The sequence below is a fragment of the Ailuropoda melanoleuca genome, chromosome 2 (genome assembly GCF_002007445.2).
Source record: "Ailuropoda melanoleuca isolate Jingjing chromosome 2, ASM200744v2, whole genome shotgun sequence".
In the NCBI taxonomy this organism is placed as follows: Eukaryota; Metazoa; Chordata; class Mammalia; order Carnivora; family Ursidae; genus Ailuropoda; species Ailuropoda melanoleuca.
The window spans coordinates 22957308-22978019 of NC_048219.1; the positions used below are offsets into that span (position 1 = coordinate 22957308).

Genomic DNA, 20712 nt, shown 5'->3' on the forward strand with positions numbered 1-20712 from the left:
AAGAAGCCCTGACTCACCAGGAGCCCGGGGCAGGTCTGCTCAAAGCAATGCCATGTGATCTCAAGGTTCAGATCTGGAGAAAGACTGGCACTTTCTGGACAGGGGCTTCTTGGGGCTCAGAGCTGCGGGCCACAGTTCAGATCGAATGGGTGCTCGCCCCCATTGAGGGCCCCATGCCTGGGAGCTGGAAGGGGCAAAAAGCACCAGCCCTGAGGCAGCCAAGCCAAGGAATGTACTGGCTGTAACTCCTGGGTCCTAGGCGACCCCACTGGGCCGGTGAGATTTATGACCAGGACCCCCCAGTTGGGGAAGATCAATCACCTTCCCCCGCTGCCTACTCACTCAGCCAAGAAACTAAAGGGCTGACCCTGTGCCAGGAGCCCAGCCTGCCAGCAGAGGTCCCAAGGCCCGATCCTTGCCCGGTGGTTCCAGCGCAACCCTGCTCCCCTGCTCATAGCTGCAGGCTCCATCAGTGGAACCACACGGGGGTGGGGGTGCTAGTGTCTAGAATCACAGTCTCCCCTGGCCTAAACGCTCATCCTGGATGGTGTGATCTTGTTCCTCATGTTTCAGCTCCGGAAGCTGTGACTCAGAAACGGACAGTCACTAACTGAAGGTCACACAGTAAGGTAGTAGGAGGGATAGGGCTAAACGCGAGGCATCCCTATGTGTAGCTCAGGGCTCTATGTGTTGGTCAGTTTCCTAAATAACTCTGTGGCTCGCTTTCATGCATTCACTCAGCGTACTTAGTGTCTACCATGAGCCTGGAAATACAGTAGTGAATAAGATAGGGCTTACATTATACAATGATCTAATTAATTATCTAATTACAGTTGACCCTTGAGCAACATGGGTTTGAATGGCTTGGGTCCACTTATACATGGATTTTATTTTTTTTTAATATTTTATTTATTTATTAGAGAGAGAGACAGCCAGCAAGAGAGGGAACGCAGGCAGGGGGAGTGGGAGAGGAAGAAGCAGGCTTCCAGCAGAGAAGCCCGATATGGGACTCGATCCCTGGACCCTGGGATCACGCCCTGAGCCGAAGGCAGATGCTTAACGACTGGGCCACCCAGGCGCCCCTATACATGGACTTTATTCAGTAAATACAGTATAGCACTGTAAATGTGTTTTCTTTATGATTTATGATTTTCTTAATATTTTCTTTTCTCTAGCTGGTGTTATACGAATACAGTATATAATACATATACAAAAGATGTGTATCAATCAACTGCTCCTGTCATCAGTAAGGCTTCTGGTTAACAGTAGGCTATTGGTAGTTAAGTTTTGGGAGAGTCAAAAGTTACATGTGGATTTATGGCTGCATGGGGGGTGAGGGGGGTCAGTGTCCATAACCCCCATGTTGTTTCAAGGGTCAACGGTAATCTAATTGTACCAAATATGTTGAAGGAGATAGTAGAGTGCCAAGAGTATATAAACAGGGATGCCCTCCACTGTAGGAAATCAAGAAAAGGTCATATTAAGTCTAAAGTTCATTCATTCATTTGTTCATTCATTCAACAAATATTGATTGAATGCCTCCTGTGGACCAGGCCCTGTTCGAGATGCCAGGGATACAGCAACGGACAAAACAAAGCCAAGAGCTGACTTCCCACAGCGGTTACTTACGTTCTAGAGGGGTTATCCAGGAAACAAATAAATCGATAAAAGAGGTCACATGGCAAGACGGGAAAGACACGACAGGATCCGGGGAATGGGGTGCCGGCAGAGACGGCTGTGCTGGCTCCCACAGACTCGCCAGGGAGGGCTCCTCTGAGAGGCAACATTTGAGCAGAGAGCCGAGGTGAGGACGCATGACACGGGCCGTCAGAGGGGAGGCGAGGGCAGGCACGGAGAGCGCACAGCGAGGGCAGAGGTCCTGAGGAAGGGGCGTGAGGACGGCGTCAGCGTGGTTCATCCAGAAGCGACTGCAGGAGAGGAGGACTGTGAGGCGCTTGAGAGCCGCTCCTCCGGAGCCCGGGAAGGACTCCAGGCTGCAGGGACTCCAGCTCTGATCGGACGGAGCCAAGGAGCAAGTAGAGGCTCTGAGCACAGAAGACACGATGCGGCCGCTGTGTGGACAGAAGATCCTGGAAAGCAGGAAGAGCGGGAGCGGGGAGACCGGTCCAGGGGCCACCGCGAGACCACAGGCCAGGGCCACCAGCGGCTTGGGTCAAGGTAGCAGGCGTGGAACTAGGGATGCAGGATTAGAATCTAGATATGTTGTGCGGGGACAGCCACCATGATTTGGAACAGGAGGGAAAAAGAGAAGCCGAGGGTCGTTTCAAGGCTTTGAGTCTGCTCAGCTACAAGAGACCGAGGGGGAGGTCCGGCAGGCGCAGGATTCGTGTGACGCGTGGTCCCAGGCTGGAGACGTGTATCTGGGAGCTGCTGGACAGTGACGGGGTGGGAGAGGGGCTGCTGAGGACACGAGGAAAGAAGACTGGAAGTGCCAGTTGTCCAGGGAAGAGCCAATGGGAAAGCGTGCAGATAGGAGGAGCTCTTGGGGGATCAGCCCATCTGGAGAGCAGAGGGTGGTCGGGAAAGGGGTCTTGATGGCCTTGTGGGACCTGTGAAGAGGTCTGATCTCTCCCTTACACACTATTATAGTGTTTCAGGCAAGGACATGGTGTGGGCTGTCTCGAATTTCAGTGAGGTCTCTCCAACCACAGTTGGAAGGGGGGGGGTTAGGCAAAGCAGGGAGGGGTGAGAGGGGGTGGGGGGGGGAGTCCAGAAGGCAGGAGGCATGGCTGGGGTTAGAACAGCACGTGGAAAGAAGTGAGAGGACAGAAGAGCAGTTTCAGGGGTACAACCAGCAGGCTAAGGTGCCTCCCTTGACGTGAGGACGTAGGGATTGGGAAGAGTGGAGTCCCAGTGGCCCCTAGTCCTCCCTCTGAGACAACACGTGGGTGAGTGCTAGGAGAGCGGTGGGTGGGGAGTGAGGAGACAGACAGTATTCACTCATTTAACAAAACTCTTCTGAGGGTCTGTTCTGTGCCAGGCACAGCCCTGCCCCAGGGGTACTCAGAGGTTAGTGGCTGAGACAAGCAAAGACCAATGAGCCCGATGCTGGGTCCTAGTGCAGGCGGGCTGAGCTCCCAGTACCCAGGGGACCTCTCAGCACGCAGCGTGGTGTGTGGGAGACATCTGAGCTGGACGTAGTAGATGCGAAGTAGGCGGTGTGTGGGTGGTGGTGAGGCCTCAGAGGGGCTGATGGGGCCAGGATAGGGAAGGATAGGGAGGACCCAGGATAGGGAAGCAGGGAGGACCCAGGCCTAAGAAATGCCTGTGTAAATGCACGGGGGCGGGGGGGGGGGGGGATCTCCATCCCAAAAGGAAAATGAAGAAGGAATATATACCCCTTGACACCTCCCATGATCAAAGTACCAGCGTCAGGCACGCCCCATATTTCAGGGCCTTTGGAGTCATACAGCTGATTTTATTTCACCCTGACTAAAACTGTTTTCTTCCCTTGTTACTAGTGTTGTCATTAGTCTATTAAATATCTGGAGAAGCTCAGATTTTCAGCCTGAAAAGGGGCATTCTCAGGAGCCTCTGTCTCCAAATATCTACAGGGCTGCCCTAGATCAGAGAAAAATTGTGCTCTGTGCCCTCTAAGCTTGGAGCTGGGGATGAGAAGAGTCACAGAGAAACTGAGTTTGGTTCACTGAGAGAAAGCCCACCTTGAAGAGTGCCTAATGATAGCAAAGAAGACCCTGAAAGGTAGTGAGCTCCCCATCACTAGAGGTGTGCAAGTTGGGAGCTGTGAGCTTGCAGAGAGAGGTAGAGCACAGGAATGCGGCAGGGAGGGGTGAATGGACTCAATGCTGAAGTTTCTGGGGCCCAGGAGGAATGAGCTGGGGGTCAAAACCCTCACTACCACTATTTGTGTGACCTGAGCAAGGCTCCTTTCCTGAGCCTCCATTTCTCAGCAAGGCTGCACGGGATTGGTCGGAGGGTAACGCACCTGAACGCTGGTAGCAGCAGATACTTGATAAATGTTAGGAGCACCCAGATCTAAACACAGCATCCAGTGTTTGAGCTGTACTGCCCTGTCCCCAAACCAGTCCTTTTTCAGAACAGAAGCCCCAGCAGGGCAGTGAGAGGCATTCACGTTCACCACCTCTGACTCAGGGTAGGAGAAGCCACAGCCAAGCCATCTGAACATCTCAGGGGTGAAGCTTCTGTCTGAAAGTCAGACTTTGACCTTCAACATGAAAATGACTTTAAAAGTCTGGAGCTGCATGCCAAAGTTAAACAAAAGCAATCATAATACCATAGTTGGGGGGGCGCCTGGGTGGCACAGCGGTTAAGCATCTGCCTTGGGCTCAGGGCGTGATCCCGGCGTTGTGGGATTGAGCCCCACATCAGGCTCCTCCGCTATGAGCCTGCTTCTTCCTCTCCCACTCCCCCTGCTTGTGTTCCATCTCTCGCTGGCTGTCTCTATCTCTGTCGAATAAATAAATAAAATCTTTAAAAAATATATCATAGTTGGGGAAAAAAACCAGATTTTCTTAAAGATTTTATTTTTCAGTAATCTCTACACCCAACATGGGGCTCGAACTCACAACCCTGAGATCAAGAGTCACGTGCTCTTCTGACTGAGCCGGCCAGGCTGCCCCCTAAAATAGATTTTTTTTCTTTTAAGAGAGGAAATACAACAAAATATTCATTGGTGGACGGGGCTGAGTTTGTGATTTTTGTTTTGTTTTATTTTGTTTGCTTCCCTTTCTGTTCTTTCTGGAGTTTCTATAACAAAAAAAAATGTTTGTTGGAAGAGAAAAAAAACAACTTAGAGTTTAAAAACAAAATAAATCTGCATTAAAAGGCAAAATCAAGTCACTTTTCCAGTTCTTTTGCTAGTGCTCTTAAGTAGCCCAAAGTTAACCCAGAGCCTCTCTCTGCCGAAGAATCTGTCTCTGGCCAGCCAGGGGCACTAGGACCCCTTGGTAGAGCTCAGTCTGCCTATTTTCTGGCTAATGGGAGCCTGCCCCCATCATGCTCTTCCAGAGAGCCCTCCCAGGGGCCAGGACACACATAGGCAGCATCTGGGGCCTGCCTTCCAGCTCAGTCCAGAAGCACATGTAACATTGGCACTGTTACCACTTCTTGAAGGAATGCCTACCATGTGCCAGGCACTGGGCTAGGTGCTGCGAGCGCTGCTCATTTCCTCCCTACATATGAGGCGAGTGCTCTATCCCCACTGAACATCAAGAATACAGAGGTTCAGAGAAATTAAACTCAGGAAGTAAGTGGATCCGGAATTTGAATCCACACATATTTGATGTTCTCCAGTATTACATTATAGTTCCATTATACAACTGGAACCTCAGAGAAGAAGCCATTAAACTCCCTGGAGAGAAGAAAAGATCAGGGAAGACTTCCAGGAAGAGGTGTCATTTGAGTTGAGCTTTGAAGGATGGGTAGGAATTTACCAGAGCATAGCATACAATCTGACAGAGTGGATATTCAGCGGATATTTTTCATTATAAGAACTAATAAAGATTTTATCTGAATTTACAGATAAAATAACATGATGTTTGGGATTTGCTTCATAATAATCCATTTGGTAGACAGGGAGTGTGGGGAGGGATGGAGGTATAGACAAAACAAGATTACTCATGCGCATGATTGTTGAAGTTGGTGATGGATTCATGCCATTTATTATATTATCCTCTCTATTTGCATATAGATCTGGAAATGCCCTTAATAGAATGAAGGTAACGATCTATTTGCATGAGGATCTGATGAAATAACTCAGTAAATATTTACCGAGCACCTATGTGAGCCCACAAGCTCCGGGCATATGACGGAGCCACCGTGAGCAGGGACACACTGTCCCAGCACCCACTCACTCACAGATAGGGAGATGAGGCCAGGACTCAAATACGGGCCAATGGCAAGCAGCACCCAGATATGGTTCAAGGGGCTCTGAATTCAGACGTAGGGGAGGCCCCAGCCCCCGGGGGGTGGGGGATCCAGCAGATGCAGCATCTGAGCCTCTGAGGTGAAGTTGAATCCACACAGGCATTCAGGGCGGGCATCTCAGCCACGTGAAGGCTCAAAAGTGGGAAGTGAGAGACGATTCACGCGGGACACTTGGGGAGCCCTACAGGCCCTTAAGGAGGGATGGAAGGCAGAGAATGGCACAGCATTTTTCACTCCAATCTAGAGCTAGCCTGATTTTTAGGATGCTCCCTGGACCACGCATATTACCCTCCTTCCCTCCTTGAAACCCTGGCCACACCCCCAGAGCTCTCGGAGCCATCAAAGTGAGTGACAGCAGGCTAATCAGGGCCACTTGGGTCTGAGGAGGCCCCTGTCTCTCTCTGAGGACCCTCCAGCAAGGACAAGTGCAGGACAAAAGCGAAGCCTCCCCTCCCCGCCTGCCACTGCCCTCATTAGCATCATACAGAAAGCCTGCCAGCCGGCTCCCAGCAACTGGACGGGTCAGCCCAGCTTTGGCTGGGCCCCAACCAAGCAGATGTGGACCCTGAAGGACCCTGTGGGCCACCCGGCCCCCCTCCTCAAAAAATGAGCACGCCAGACAACCATCACCCCGTCCTGCCCGCCCCCTTGCATCGCCCAGCAGAATCTGTGGGGGCTGCCAGAAAGCCGAATGGAGGCGGAAAAGCAGACGAGCCCTGCGTGACAACTCCTAGGGTCTTAGAGAACTCAACTTGTACCTGTCATGAGCCGCAGGCTCAGATCCTAGCATCGTAGACCAGGGCAGTCACAGCCTGCTGGTCCCTAGTTTAGACAGCTGCTTTAGAATGTGCCACTGCCAGACGACAGAGTCGCCACTTCCCGGGACTTAAGTCTCCAGCCTGGCCAGGCAGGTAGCCGGCAGCAGAGCTCTGAGGTCCCAGGAGGGCCTGGACGAGATTGCCTGGGGGCTTGGGGCTGGGAGTGCCTGTGTCTGTCTGGATCCCACCTATTCAGGGGTAATGGAGAGGGGCGTGAGAGTGATGGGGAGGCCTGATAGCCCATTGAACACTCAGCTCCCAGGGGACTGCTGCAGAGAGGGGCGGAGCCCGAGAGAAGGAACCGTGGCCAGCCTGTGTGGGAACGGCCAGAGGGCAGCAGGCCCAGCCTCCCGGGATCCTGCAGAGCCTGGGACCCAGAGGCACCACAGGTCCCAGGCTGCAGACGGGGAGCTGGGAAGGGCTGAGGACCCTGGGCTCGCAGGTCTCAGCTGGCTGAGCTGTCACCGGGCATGGGGTGGGAAAGAGTATTCCACCCTGGTCCCGTAGGTCCATGGGGTCTCAGAAAGGCAGGGGTCTTCTGCGGGGCCTAGTTATGGGATGATGAGGGGGTGGGGGTTGCCTAGGGAGAGGGGACGTTATCTTCAAACCACCATCTGTGTCAGTGAGACCGAGTCAGGAGAGATCGTGTCTCCCCCGTATCAGGGAACTCACAGAATGGCATATGACCAAACCTCCCCTCCCACAACGTATGGGGGAGCCCCCTGATTTCCTCTCAGGGTAGTCCCATCCTAATGCCCCAGGACCAGGTGGTGCCTCTCTGCAGCGATCCCAGCAGTATCCAGGGCTTCTCCTGCAGTGGGTGAGCGAACTGGCACCCGGAACAGCCAGGGTCAGAATCCCAGCTGGGCCTCTCTCTCAGCCGCTGGACTTTGGGCAAATCATTCAACCTGTCTGATCTCATCTGTAAAATGGGCGTTGTCAGGAGGAGTCAGTGAGACAGCAGATCTGGGTTCTAGATCCATCTTAGCTCTAGTTCAGTCTGTTTCAACAAGTCCCTTTGCCTCTCAGAGCCTCAGTTTCTCCATCTGCGCCGCCTATCCCACACTCTGCCAGACAGAGCACAGCCAGTGCTTGACGAGGGCCTTTCGATTGATTCTGTCGCCCCACTGCCTTGGCTTAGGCCCGCGTGGAAATAGGTGTGTGTGGGAGCCCTGCTGATGTGGAGGCTGAGGGACCCACCTGCCCACCCCAGGCTCTGGCGGCTCCAGAAAACACTCTGGAGTCCATCAGGCAAGCCTCCCTGAGTCTCAGCGTCTCAGCCCATTGTCTCCAGGTCAGCAGAGCCCGAGCCAGGGGGGCGGGCCTCACAGAGGGCCAGTGTGCGTCTTTCCATAGGCTTACCCGGGTCTGAGAAGCCCGAAGACCCCCAACTCATCCCTCCCGAAGCAGGCAGGGCCTTGGGGAGGAGGCAGCCTCACGGAAGGCAGCCCAAAGGGGAGGGGAGGCGCAGAGTGGAGAGTCAGAAATGCGCTATCAGCACGTCCCGTCCTCCCCACTTCCTCTCTTGAACGGATCACATCCTGTTATTGTGTGGACAGAGAAGGCCAGGAGCTGGGGAGGGCGGCAAGGTTCAGACTGAGTGAGAGGGGCAGGGAAGGAGGAGCCAGAGAGCCTGTCACCGTGGGCCTCAGGTGGCTCCAGCAGCCAGCCCTGTCTGAGTCCCCGAGGCCTGGGCAGCAGCAGGGCCCTCAGGAGGGAGGACGAGCATGGCTGGAGCCACTCGTATCCACCACTGAGAGGAGATGCCCGGGGCCCGGGACAGGCTGTGGCTCCCTGAAAAGGCACCTGGATTACAGGAAATGGCATTCTTCAAGAGGCCTTCTCCAGTTTCCTCCTCAGCCTCTTTTCAGTTCAGCAAACATTCACTCTGGGCCTCCTGGAGCCAGAGTCGGGTCTCCCTGCCCCCCGGGCCTCTCCCAACACTCCCCTCTGGGGTTGCAGTGCTCTGTACCTGTTCCCCTCCACCCCATCTCTACCCAGCCTGCCAGCCCCCCACCCCGTGCCCTCGAGCCCCGAGCCCCGGGCAGACAGGGACAGGGAAAGTCCCCGCTGGCTCCCCAGCATTGGCCAGCATGCCGCAAATCCAGAGGAGTTCCTGCTGCTATGAATGAGGAATGTTCCCACTGCCCCCTCTGCCCTCTTTCTCTCTTCTGCAGTTCCCAGATATAGCCCTATCCCAACCCCATTTCTAGCAATAACAATGGCTCTTTCGATAAAACACAAGCACTTTACATAGATGATTTTGAAATCTGATACCAGCCCTGGAAGGTGGGAGTTAGTATCTTCTCTTTGCAGATGACAAAACTGAGACTCAGAAAGGGTAAGTGATTTATCCAAAGTCACACGGTAGTACAGTCAGCGGTAGTCTTGGAACTTAAACCCAGGTAAGTCCGACCCCAAAGGCAAGGCTCTTTCTGCAGCCCCACTGCCTTTCTTGCTTTATCCCACCCTTGCCCTGACCTCTCCCTCCCTGAACCGACTCCACATTAGCTGCCCTTACTCCCTGTCCTCAAGCCGAGCCCATTGCTCTAGGCAAGCTCTCCAGGGCCCACACTCATCGCTCGTGGTCCTGGGCAGACTGCTGGACAAACTGAGCTGCCAGCTTCCCCGCACCACAGCGCAGGCCTAGGTGCTCGAAGAACAGCACCTACTTCCTGGCTACGTCTTCTTCCCCTCCTCAAGGGCAGTGAGCACCGGCTGAGGACTCAGACCTGAATTCAAATCCTGCCTAACCTAGCTGAAACCCCAGCCCCTCTCTAGGCCTTTTTCCTTCTCTGAACAACAGAGAAGACCCCCGCGGGATCCTGACATCCTCGCTTCCTTACTCTGACTCATGACGGCCACTGTGGGACACGGCGGGACACTGTGCAGCACCATGGCGTGTCTTCAGTACGATGGTCAGAGGTGCTCGCCTGGCTCGCATGGGGATAGGGCCAGAGAGGGCACCTTCTGTTGTTCTGCAAGTAGAGAAGGGGGAGTGGGCAGCACAGGAGACGAGGTTGCTGTGAGTCCGTGGGTGAACAGCCTTCGGATCTTCAGCAGCCCCACCTCGCCCCACCCGGGGCCAGCATGATAACCGGGCTGCCGGGACCCAGCCCAGGAAAGCTCACACCCCACTGCCCCACCAACGAAAGCAGCCCAAGGGGCAGAGCTGTCCCTCTGCCCCTAACCAGCCCGGGACTGTGGTTTTCGGCAGGGGTAGAGGGAACGTTGCAGGAGGCATCTTTGTAGGGATGACCCAGCCTCCCACCCATCCATCCCATCCCCCACTTTTCCATGCTGGCCTCAACACCAAGCTAGGGTGCTCTTCATACAGTCAGTATTGAAGGGTCCCATGCCACGTCTGCCACGGGGCGCTGGAGGCCTAGAGACAAATGAGGCATGGACTGGCCTTCGAGGGGCTCATGTTTGAGTGGGGAAGTGGACAAGTAGGCAAACTTTAGCCAGCACAGAGGGAAGGAAGGCCCCAAGTGTCAGGGCAGTCTTCTGGATGCTGGTGACAAGTTAGCCAGATGAAAGGAAGATGGACGCAGATGACAGATAGAAACAAAAAGTGCAAAACTGGATGGTTAAAAAAAACGAAAACAAAAGGCAGAGGAACAGAAAGGGGATATAACAGGAGTAGAGAAAACAAAGGGCAGAAGGACAAGAACACGGTCCTTCCCCGAGGTGGGCACAGGATGTCCCGGGAGGCAGGAAGCCCAGTCCTGCCCTGCCTGCCACTGTCGTCACTGTTCCTGGGATGTGTGGTCCTGGAAGACTCCTTTCCTCTTTGGGCCTCAGTCTTCCCACTTGGAGATGGGAACATTAGCCTAAATGATCCCCAAGGGCCTGGCCCACCTGGGAAGCCAATAGTCTCACAGCCTCTGCCTGGTGGTCACAGAGTCAGGTCCTTCTGACCTCTCTGGAGGTGGACTGCCTTGCCCTCTCCTGGAAAAGGTCCTTCTGGAAATGGGTGCGCCTCCCTTCTTATTCTTCTCCTCCCCTGATGCCGTTCTGCCCAGAGCATCAGCGACCGCTGAGTTGGGCTTGGCTAACCACCTCCTCGACCCCAAACCCCCTTTAAACTGTAGCCTCTGAAATGTTACTCTCCTATGCACGCTCTCCCCCTCCCCCCGCCCCAGGACTAAGTGAACCTGACTGCCCAAGGGCCTCCCTGCCCCGGGCCAGGGAGAAGCACACTTGGAGTCTTCCAAGAGCCCAGGAGCTTCCCTACAGACGAGAGCATGGTCTCCAAGCTCTGTCAAGCCCTGGCCCTCCTAGCTACGGTTGGAAGCTTCCCAGGACAGGGGCAGCCAAGATCCAAGCCTGACGAGATGATCAAGTCTGACCCCAAAGGAGCCAGGGTTATCCATGGGCCCCCTGAGTTCTCTCCTGGGCACATCTTTTTTCCCTAATACTCATCACCTTCTAATGTGCTGTATTTTTACTTTATCAACCCCATACCAATGTATTTCATGTGTTCATGTGTGTCTGTGTGTCTACAGTCTCCCCACTGGAATTCAGGCAACACAAGAACAGGGATGTTGGTTTTCTTCACCTCTGGCTCTCCAGTATCTAGAAGAGTACCTGACCCATTGCAGGGGCTCAACAAATATTGCTAAACGAATGACAGAGAGGACTGGCACTCCATTGGAAATGCTGACCCACCGAGCTCCCTGAAGTTCCAACAGTCCATTTGCAGAGCCAGAATCCAGAGTTCCTCCCTGCACTGGCCTTCCCATTCACTGATCACTACCCCCAAAGCCTCAGCCTGTCCCCGAGTCCCATGTGAGCCGACCACTACCCCCTGAACCTATGATAAAAGCAACTGCCCCAGCCCTGGGAGCTGAACCTGACACACACAGGGGACCATCTGTGGGGTGGCCCTTGGGTGCACAATGCTAAAAAGAGTCCCCCTCTGTGAGGCCTGGCAGAGGGAAAAGAATGGAACCCTGAGTGGGGGGAGCCTCAGGGTAAGGGGGCAGGATCCCACCCTGAGAGGACAGCTGAGTCCTGGAGTTCCCTCCATTTCAGGAGAGACATACTTTTGCCAGGCCCTTCCTTTTAATGTCCCAACTCCCAGGCATGGGGGTGCAAGATGCAAGGACAGAGTCCGGGCCCCTCTGTAAAACTTTTATTTAGAAATCTTCCCAATATATCCTTATATATATATACACACATCATCACCACAAGGGTTGTGTCGCTAAAGAGTCACGCCCACAGTGTTGGCCTCCAGGCTGTACAAAGGTCAAGGTACCTGGAGCGGTTACTCCTCTTCTGCAGAAAAACGCAGAGACCAACGCAACGCATCACGTACAGTACGACATTGACGGAAAGTGCTGGGCCCGCCCACAGGAACAACGCGCTATGTACACGGGCAGGGGCGAGCCTTCGGTGGGGGGCCATGTACCATCGCAATCACAAGTACGACCAGACCACCCCCAAGGGCCGAGATAGTTGTCGGCGGACTACAGACGCTGTGCCCTTTGTTCTGTTTTCGGAAAAGGAGAAAGGTTGTACCATCTTGTCATTTGCCACCACCAACGAAAGCCTATGAATTTTCCCGAAAAGATGCGAATCCCTCCAGTCCTTACGATCATCTCTGTTCTCCTTGCTTTCTTCCCCCTTTACATCTTTTCCCTTTGCACAGATATTATTCTTGGAATGTTGCCATTTCTTCATAGGTGACGAGGCAGAGGAAGGAGGAGGGTATGGTGGGCGGGGTGAGCGGGGTGCAAATGAAAATTAAAATTTTGGGTCTTCTATCGGTCTTACAAAGACATGAAGCTTTGCCCATCCCTACCCAGGCCCACTGGGGGAAGCTGTATTATGTCTTATATGTTCTGCCCGTATCTTTTTTCCATTCTCACTCTCGTGCCTCCCCTTGGAAGGAGACACAAATGAGGTCAATCTGGAGAAATGAGGACGATCAGGAGAAGTCAGGCAAAAGTAGTTTGGAACCTAAATTGCCCAAAGCTGCACAGTCAGGCAGACTGGCCCACTGCTGCGGCCCTGGACTCAGGATGGGAAACCCCACTGCAGGAATGATACTGAGGGCCAAAGAGCTCTTTCTGGTCCCGGAACGCTTCTACTTGCATGATTCCACTTGGTCTACACCACAGCCCCAGCAGACAGACCAAGCCAGCGTATTTATGAGAAACTGACATTGAGAGAGGTAACTTATCCACGTCATTCTGCACGTCTGAGAGAAGAGGAAGCCAGAAGCGTGACTTCCTGATAGAACCTGTGATCCATCTCCTAAAACCTCTTCATCCATTCACCCATCCGTACTGTGGCCTCCGTTCACTCCCAAGTCAAACTAATCCACCAGGAAGCAAACGCAGCCTTAGGACCAAGGACAGATGCTCCATCTTTAGACAGATGGGGCTCCTCACCGGAGCTTCCAAGTATTGGAAAGAAACCAATCCTAATGTTCAGCAAAATATGATGTTGGGGGTCTGAAATGGACAGACAGTCTGAGTGCTAAAGGATTACCATGTTGCTCCCCTACTCACAAACTGGACCCCCCAACTTAAGAGGGAGGGGCGGGAGCCGGGTTCACACCCTGTCTGCACAGGACTGTGCCCAAGGCCTTTCCCTGGGAGGGACCGTTTTCCCTCTAACCTCAAAGGCCGCGCCTGGTGGGAGGTGGCTGTGGTGACTTGAGAGTACAATGACACGTCTCTAGAACTTGTGTGGAGTTTGTTCCATGGGCTTGGAACGCAGGTCACAGGCAGGCCTGGACTTAGGAAAACCATGTCCCACCATCTGGATTGGCACAAGAGATCAACAAGGGGCAGTGGACCACTCTACAAAAAATTCTTCACTTTACAAAAGGACTTGCGGTAGTATTTCTTTAAAAGATGAAGGATAAGGACTTGATTTACAAAAATTTCATGTACAACTATGGGAGGGGGGGCGCTCCTTTGCAGTAAGCCTGCCTCCCATACACACCCCAGATGACCAAAAGGTGTATGATCAAGGCGTGTCGGAGATTCTGCTGAGTGAACGTGCATTTGTCTGGGTCTCAGCCAGGGCCTGGTCTCTGGGGCTGGAGCCTGGGTCAAGCAACTGAAGTCAAGCAAAAATCCCAAATGCCAGGAATTCATAGGACAGGGTTTGTGCTCAGTTGGGTGCAGACCAGACCGTCAGCAAACAGACACCTTGGAGAGGGAAGGTCCCCCTGAGCTTCGGGGAGGACACACGACGAGGCTGCACGTCCATGCTCAGCAGCGGCCCACACCCAGCGGCACACAGCATGAACAGTGACGGGGGGCCGAGAATACAGGCAAGCGGCTCTGAGACACTGCCAGGATTTGAACCCACAGCCCCAGAGAGCTCTGGCTCCCTTTCTCTCTCATCATTTTCCCTCTCTCTGCCCTCACATGAGATGCCTGACAGGGCAGGCTCCCAGCTACAGACTCAGTCCCCACAAGGATCAGGAAGGCAAGTCTCCGTGGGGAGAAAGCAGAGCTTTGGTGCCCGGGCCAAGCAGTAAGGGCTCCTGGGTTTTCTGACCCTCTGGCCCAGCTAGTCGAGAGCAGGCTGTCCACTGGCCATCTTCTTCAACCAGGCCCTGTAGAAGGCACCTCGAGGCTTGTGACTGCAGCAGCTGGCCAGCTGGGTGGACCAACACGGGCCTGGGTGAAGATGGGGGCTCACCCAGAAATGGGCGGCTACTGGGTACCTACGTATTTGGACAGAGTGGCCACACAAGCCACACCAGCCAGCTTGGGAGGGGCTAAAGGCAAGGCAGAGGCTGCTGGATGCCCCAGGGGAGAGCTGACCACCCCAGGTCTCAGCAAAGACAGGGCCCCCAAGCTCCAGGCCAAAAGCAATGCCAGTCAAGCTTCTTACTGGAGAAGTCTTAGGGACTGGGGGAGGGGGAAGACCGTGCCGTCTTCATAAAAAGTACCTACCACTTTGCTTCATTTTTCTGTTCTCCCACTGAGGCAGGAAACAGGAAAGCCGCCCCAGGGGCAGTCAGGGCTCCGCAAAGTTCAGACATCAAGGACAGCTCATCGAGTCCACTGCCCAGCTCCAGAGCTGCCCGATCCTCACCCCACCTGCCCTGAAGCCCACGGTCCCAGTGGCCTGAGTGTGCCCTCCCGGCTGGTCCTGAGTGGCCCCGGCCCCATCACCGGGGACCTGCGCCATCAGCGGCGGGCAGCATGGCGGGATGGAGGCTGCGGGCCGGGTGCTTGGGGGCCGGCTCCTCTGTGTAGCTGTCCGGGCTGGCCGCCCCATCCAGCGAGCTGCCGCAGCTGGAGTTGGGGGAGAGCACGTCCTGCAGGAGGTCGTCGGGAGGTGCACCGCCCCCTCCCCCACTGCCTCCTCCACCAGCCCCCACCACAGGGTCCTTGCCAGGCTTGGCCCGCTGGGTACCCTCCTCCTCCTGGTCATTGAGCAGCTTGGCCAGGAAGTTGATGTACTTCATGGCCAAGCGGAGGATCTCGTTCTTGCTGAGCTTCTTGTCCGGGGGATGCGTGGGGATCAGCTTGCGGAGCTCAGCGAAGGCCCCATTCACGTTCTGCTGCCGCCATCGCTCTCGGCTGTTGGTGAAGATGCGTCGCACTACTTTGGTGTGGGGACCTGGAGGCAGGAGGACAAGATTTTTAAAAATGGGGTGGAGGCCCCCCAAGGCATCTTCTCCTGTGGGAAGAAAGCATCCATTGGAAAGCTTGGGAAACCTAGAACGCTTTCTTGCCTTTTACTTAGAAAACTCCTACTCAGCCTTCAAAGCCCTGTTCATCTGCTTCCTCCACTCGGGGGATTTCCCTCAACCCCTCCAGACAGACCTCACCAACCACCACGGCCCTCCAACCCCTTGATCTCCATCAGCTTTTTTTTTTTTTTTTAAGATTTATGTACTTATTTATTTATTTAAGAGAAGGAGAGAGTTTTTTAAGTAGACTGCTCTGAGCGTGGAGCCTGATGCGGGGCTCAAGCTCATGACTCGGAGATCACGACCTGAGCTGAAACCAAGAGTTGGACGCTTAACCAACTGAGCCACCCAGGCGCCCCTCCATCACTTTTGATCATTACCGTATGCGTCTATGCTTGTCTCCCTCTCAGGGCTGTGAGACATTCGAGGACAGGGACCTATGTCATTCAGTCATTGTGCCAAGATGCCATACAGCACTAGTGAGAAAGACAAACTCTGGAGCCAGACTTTCTGGACTGAATTCCTGACTGTGAGTCACTAGATAGTGACTCACTGTGACTCTCTGTGTTTTAGCTTCATCATCCGTAAAATGGAGATAATACTAGTAACTGAAATCACAAGACTATCACATGGGTCTAACAACTGACACAGGGAAAGTCCTTAACACAATACCTGCCTCAGATTAAACCTTCAATAATGTCAGCTGCTATCACCCATCCATCAGTTATTTACTAATAACCAGGCACCGCGCCAGGCGCTAAGGGAAACAGACAGCGTCCCTGCCCTCAAGGAGTATACATTTTAATGGTGATGACAGATGAACACATTGCAACCAAATAACACACGCACAGGACACCAAATATGATAACAGATGCAAAGGAGCCACTACGACCAGCTGGGTGGTTGGGGATGGCATACTGGAGAAGGTGACATCTATAAGATAAGAATTTGAGGCTGAAGAAGAGTCAGCCAGGCCCTGGAAGGAAAGACGGAACGCTATGTGCAAAGGCCCTGAGGTGGAAAATGGCCGAAGCCACCGGGCTAATTAGTATGGGTGTGATCAGAGCAGGCTGGGTCCGGACCCCACAGGTCTCTGCAGTCAGTGTAGGGACTTTATTCTAAGGGTGATGGAAAACAGAATAGGTGGATCATGCTGGCCGATGGGGGGAAGGGAGTAGAAAGCAGAGACAAGAGGGAAAAGACCTACCCTGTGGGCTCTCTCCCCCAGCAGAGAAGTGGAGAGATGGGCCATGCACAGGCGAGGCCTGAGGCTCTAAGCAGGTGTCTGAGGGCTGCCTCAGTCTCTCCACATCTACAGTGCACTGATCACAGACTAGACCAATATTCGGACTATATTCACGTACTAAGACTCATGGAGCAGCGGCAGACACTGGCGTGCACGTATTGAGCACCTATGGTGTTCAAAGCACTGCACTAAATGTCCCAGCCTGACCTGGGATTCCCAAAGCCAAAGGAAACAGAAGAGGGCCCTCCTAGTGCACCTGACTCCTGGGCTGAGGTGGCCGCTTCCCTCCCCAACACTGAGGCACGGAGCTGGGCTCCCAGCAGTCGCCAGGAAGCTCCGTGCGAGGAACAAACTGCCAGTCTGGCGGTATCTGTTCGCGCTCTTCAATAACCCCTAGAACCAGACCGCAGAATAGGGGAAACTACAGTAGGGGAGAAGAGGAGAGGAGGGGTCGAGGCCGCCCCTTGGACCCACTGCTTGCTTCACGGCTAGGGAGACTGAAGCTGGGACTGCTCACCCGTGCCAGCCCTTCTTGCTTGACCATCTTTCTCTTACTTTCACGGACACACATACACACTGATACACATGCACGCATGCACACGCACATACACACACACCATCTCTCCGGGGGGATCACGCACCCCTTGCCCACCGTGCCTCTGAGAGCTGTCTTTCCAAACCCCAACAGGCTCTGGGCCCAGCTGACTCTTTGCCAAAGGCCAGCCCCAGCCTGGGAAAAACAGCAACCTGCTGGCGGTCCTACCCGTGGCTGCAGCAGAGGAAATAGTGCAATGTTCTCTGGCCTCCAGGCCAGACAGAGGGGCGTCCCTTGGCTGTGACATGAGGAGGATCGTCCCTGCTCCATGGCTAATGCTGGCTGACCTTGAGGGAGCAACTAGGTGGGGAGGGGGCATTACAACTGCTGTCACAGCTGCGGCTAGACAGAACTCCAGAAGGAGCACCTACCCGCAGCCAGGCCCTAAGAACACTTTATCCCACTGTACTCTCTCAGCAAGCTGTGAGGAAGCTATTATTCCCTCCACTTTCCAAATGAGGACACCGAGAACCAGAGAAGTTCAGCAGCTGGAATCCACAGAGTCCCGACTTTAGTCCTTGCGTTAGGTCCACTCCTACGGACTCTATCTGGCGAAATCTGATTCCAAAGTCTCGCGGACATAGTCTGCACCCCCCACAGACATACCCTTCTCTTCACCTCACTCTTCATTTCTGTCTATTCCTCTCTGGCACCTGCCCAGAGAACTCCTCACCTCTCCGCACCTTCCTCTTCCCCGAGTCTGTCCGTCGCTGTGCGGCCTCTGCTTCTCTGTGGCCAGGCACCGAGTAAGTGCTCAGTAAATATTGGTGACATTTATGAGTAATGGCTTCCCTACACTTCTGCACTCCCCCCAGACCCTCACCCCCTTGTCCCCTTCTCCTCCTTCCTCTTCTCTGTGCCTGATTCTCATTGCTTCTGCCCTCTGTAGAAAATGCCTCTTCCCTGGGGAACTTCGTGGCTGGTCCTGCCTACTTCCTGTTTGGTATACCCCCTCCCCTCTAACGCAGCAGCACTGACACCCCATAACCCTTCCCTCTTGGACCTACACCTCGTGTCCCGAGCTGGTTAGGTCTTATGTGGTCTGTTCCTTGTCCAGACTCTAGGTCCCCTCCTCTCCAGAAGCTCCAGCTCAATACACATCCCTCCTACCGGCTCCTTGAATAACCCAGTCTGGCTTCAAGGCCTCAGGTGTCCTTCCCACAGGAGCCCCAGGCCCCAGCCAGGTTGACACTGGCAGCTCCAGGGATTTGCTCCAAGTCCTGGGCTCTGAAGGGCCTGCTCTCCTGCCCCCTGGTGTTGGGTCCCATCTACTACATGGGAAGAGGGACAGGACACTCCAAATGTCCCATTCATCCAACCCCTTCTCAAATTCAGTGCCAGGGACTCCTCAGGTAGTACAACAGTAGTGCGGAGGACCTTCCAGGGGATGTGGGCGGGGCAGGGGAATCTATGACGTCAGGAAGGGAACTCCAGGTCTCAGCCCTGGGTCTGGAACGGGACAAGCGGGCCCCACAATATAGGCACCTGGGACAGGGGCCTTAAAGGTGCAATTCCAGGCAGGGAGCAGACTCCAGACTCCAAAAAGGACTTGGAAGGAGGTGCAAGAAATCCATGAGGGTCAGTGCTTAGAGGCAGGGAGCACCATGTGTTCTGTCGACCCCCAGGATTCTTGCCAGATGTAGGAATGGAGCCACAGTGGGGACTACAACTGACCCTAGAGGTCTGGGCTAAATACCACAATGTGTCCTCACTGCCATGTGCCCTCTTCCCAGGACCGTGAGAATGCCCCCCCCAGCCCCACCCACGACTTCCCTTCGACCCAAGTCAGCTGCAGGGCAAGGACTCTGGCACGCTCGGGTTCCAAGGTACCAAGCTTCTATGCGAGACACCTATGGAGTAGTCCCTGATGATCAGCCCTTCAGGGGGCTCTAACCAGCATGAGGGGTGAGTACAAAGGAAGAGGCCAGTAGACTCACCATCAGTAATCTCCATCTCATAAGGGGAGGGTCTCCTCTTCACTCGGTTGTTGGTGGCGAACATAGGGAAGGCATCTGGCTCCCCAAAGAACCCACTGTGGGAGGGAGCAGGCAGATCACAAGATCACATGTAGGTGAAGGGGAGAAAGGCTCCTTAGCAATTCTCCCCACATGTTCTTGAGCCCCTCCCCCCCCAAAAACAAGGGCAACCCTGCTCCCTTTATACCTGAGTTTGGGATGGAAGGAGCATCGCACACAGACACCCAAACACACTCACAGAATGCTCCCACTCTCTCCTTGGTGAGACAAGCAAGGGGAGAAAGGGCCACACACCCACACACCTCTCCCCCCCCCCCCAACATGCAATCAGAAGTGAACACACAGAGCAAACGCAAGAACGAACACACACACCCCACAGGCAGACATCTCCCCTTCCCGGATACAAGCACACAGTCCAGACACTTCCCCTCCTGAACGGGTACTCACACAGGCACCGGTGAACTTCACACCTGATGGTGTGCGACTCTAGCACCCCAAGGAGCACACGGTCCCCTTCCCCACGAATCACCCCACCTCTACCCAGGCCTCAGGGAGCTCGTGGACAGACAACATATAGGAAACCTCCCTGGACTGACCACTACTTACACGCCCCCCACCCACTCTGGGCTCTCCATAGCTTCTTCCTCAAGGTCTCCCACAGACGCACTAACTGCCCCACATTGTCAACCCCTGCCTCATCTTCCTGTCTCCACCCCAAACCTACCTCTATCTCCCCACCATCTCAGTGGACCCAGCAGGGGAATGGGTACCTTAACAGGGAGGGGGACACAGGCCCCAGCCAGAAAGCACAGCTAGGGGCAGAGGGGCTCACGACACGAGGGAAGGATCCACTCCCCGCACCGCCCTGCAGCAGTTTCAGGGGAGGGAGCCCTCCTGCAACCACCCTCAGATCTGTATCTCTTACCTGTGCACTGAGGGCCGCAGCTTCCAGAAGACTTTCACAGGGAGCGCAGTCAGACACATTCTTGCCTGGTACTCACACTCATGCGACTGCCTTCGGTCCGCACCACACCCACCACACACGCGCGCACACACACACACCACCACCACCAACAGCACGGGCCAGGCCGCTCTTGCTCACCCGCAGCCACAGGCCCGCACTCCCGAAGGCGCGGACCCTCCCGGGCTTCCGCACAGCCACGCACGCCGCACACGCCGCACACGCACGGAGCACCCCACAGCCGGCCCGCGCACACGCACACGCACACTCCCACGGAGGAGCCCAGGTCGCGGGCGCACGGGCTCGGGCGTGCAGTTAACAACCCCCCCGGTCCTCCCGCGCTCCCGCCGCTCCGCGCCGTCGGGAGGAAGGCGGTCGCTCCGAGGGGCAGAGGGGCGCCCGAGCCGAGTGCTCCCCGGTGGCCGCCCGCCCGCCCAGCCCGACCCTCCCGGCGCGGCCCTGACCTGCCGAGCGAGGCCAGCGGCTGGCTGAGGCTGTAGAGCAGCGCGCGGCCGGGGGC

General features: G+C 55.0%; 1 protein-coding gene across 6 annotated transcripts; it reads right to left on the bottom strand.

Annotated features, from left to right (window-relative positions):
- Nucleotides 1-11868: 11868 nt before the first annotated feature.
- TAL1 (TAL bHLH transcription factor 1, erythroid differentiation factor) lies at nt 11869-20706 on the bottom strand. 6 transcript variants are annotated; one of them, XR_860687.3, is made up of 5 exons: nt 20157-20627; nt 19193-19287; nt 15135-15341; nt 14669-15013; nt 11869-14369 (listed from the first exon to the last, which is right to left on the bottom strand). XR_860687.3 is itself a non-coding variant. In XM_034652113.1 (4 exons), the coding sequence occupies exons 2-4, from the start codon at nt 19254-19256 to the stop codon at nt 14757-14759; spliced, it is 528 nt and encodes a 175-aa protein (XP_034508004.1). In that variant the 5' UTR covers nt 19257-19287; nt 20657-20706; the 3' UTR covers nt 11869-14756. The 6 variants fall into 6 exon arrangements, 4 of the variants coding, with proteins under 4 accessions (XP_034508004.1, XP_011234399.1, XP_034508011.1 ...); XR_860686.3 differs by having other exon boundaries at nt 11869-14436; XM_034652113.1 differs by lacking the exon at nt 20157-20627 and adding an exon at nt 20657-20706 and having other exon boundaries at nt 11869-15013.
- Between the last annotated feature and the right edge of the window lie 6 nt (nt 20707-20712).

Coding starts and splice junctions, on each gene's coding strand:
- TAL1 (XM_011236097.3), bottom strand. CDS start 20,215: ATGTGTCTGACTGCGCTCCCTGTGAAAGTCTTCTGGAAGCTGCGGCCC. Junction 19,288..20,156: donor CTGCGGCCCTCAGTGCACAG/GTAAGAGATACA, acceptor TCCCTCCCACAG/TGGGTTCTTTGGGGAGCCAG. Junction 15,342..19,192: donor TGAGATGGAGATTACTGATG/GTGAGTCTACTG, acceptor TCCTGCCTCCAG/GTCCCCACACCAAAGTAGTG.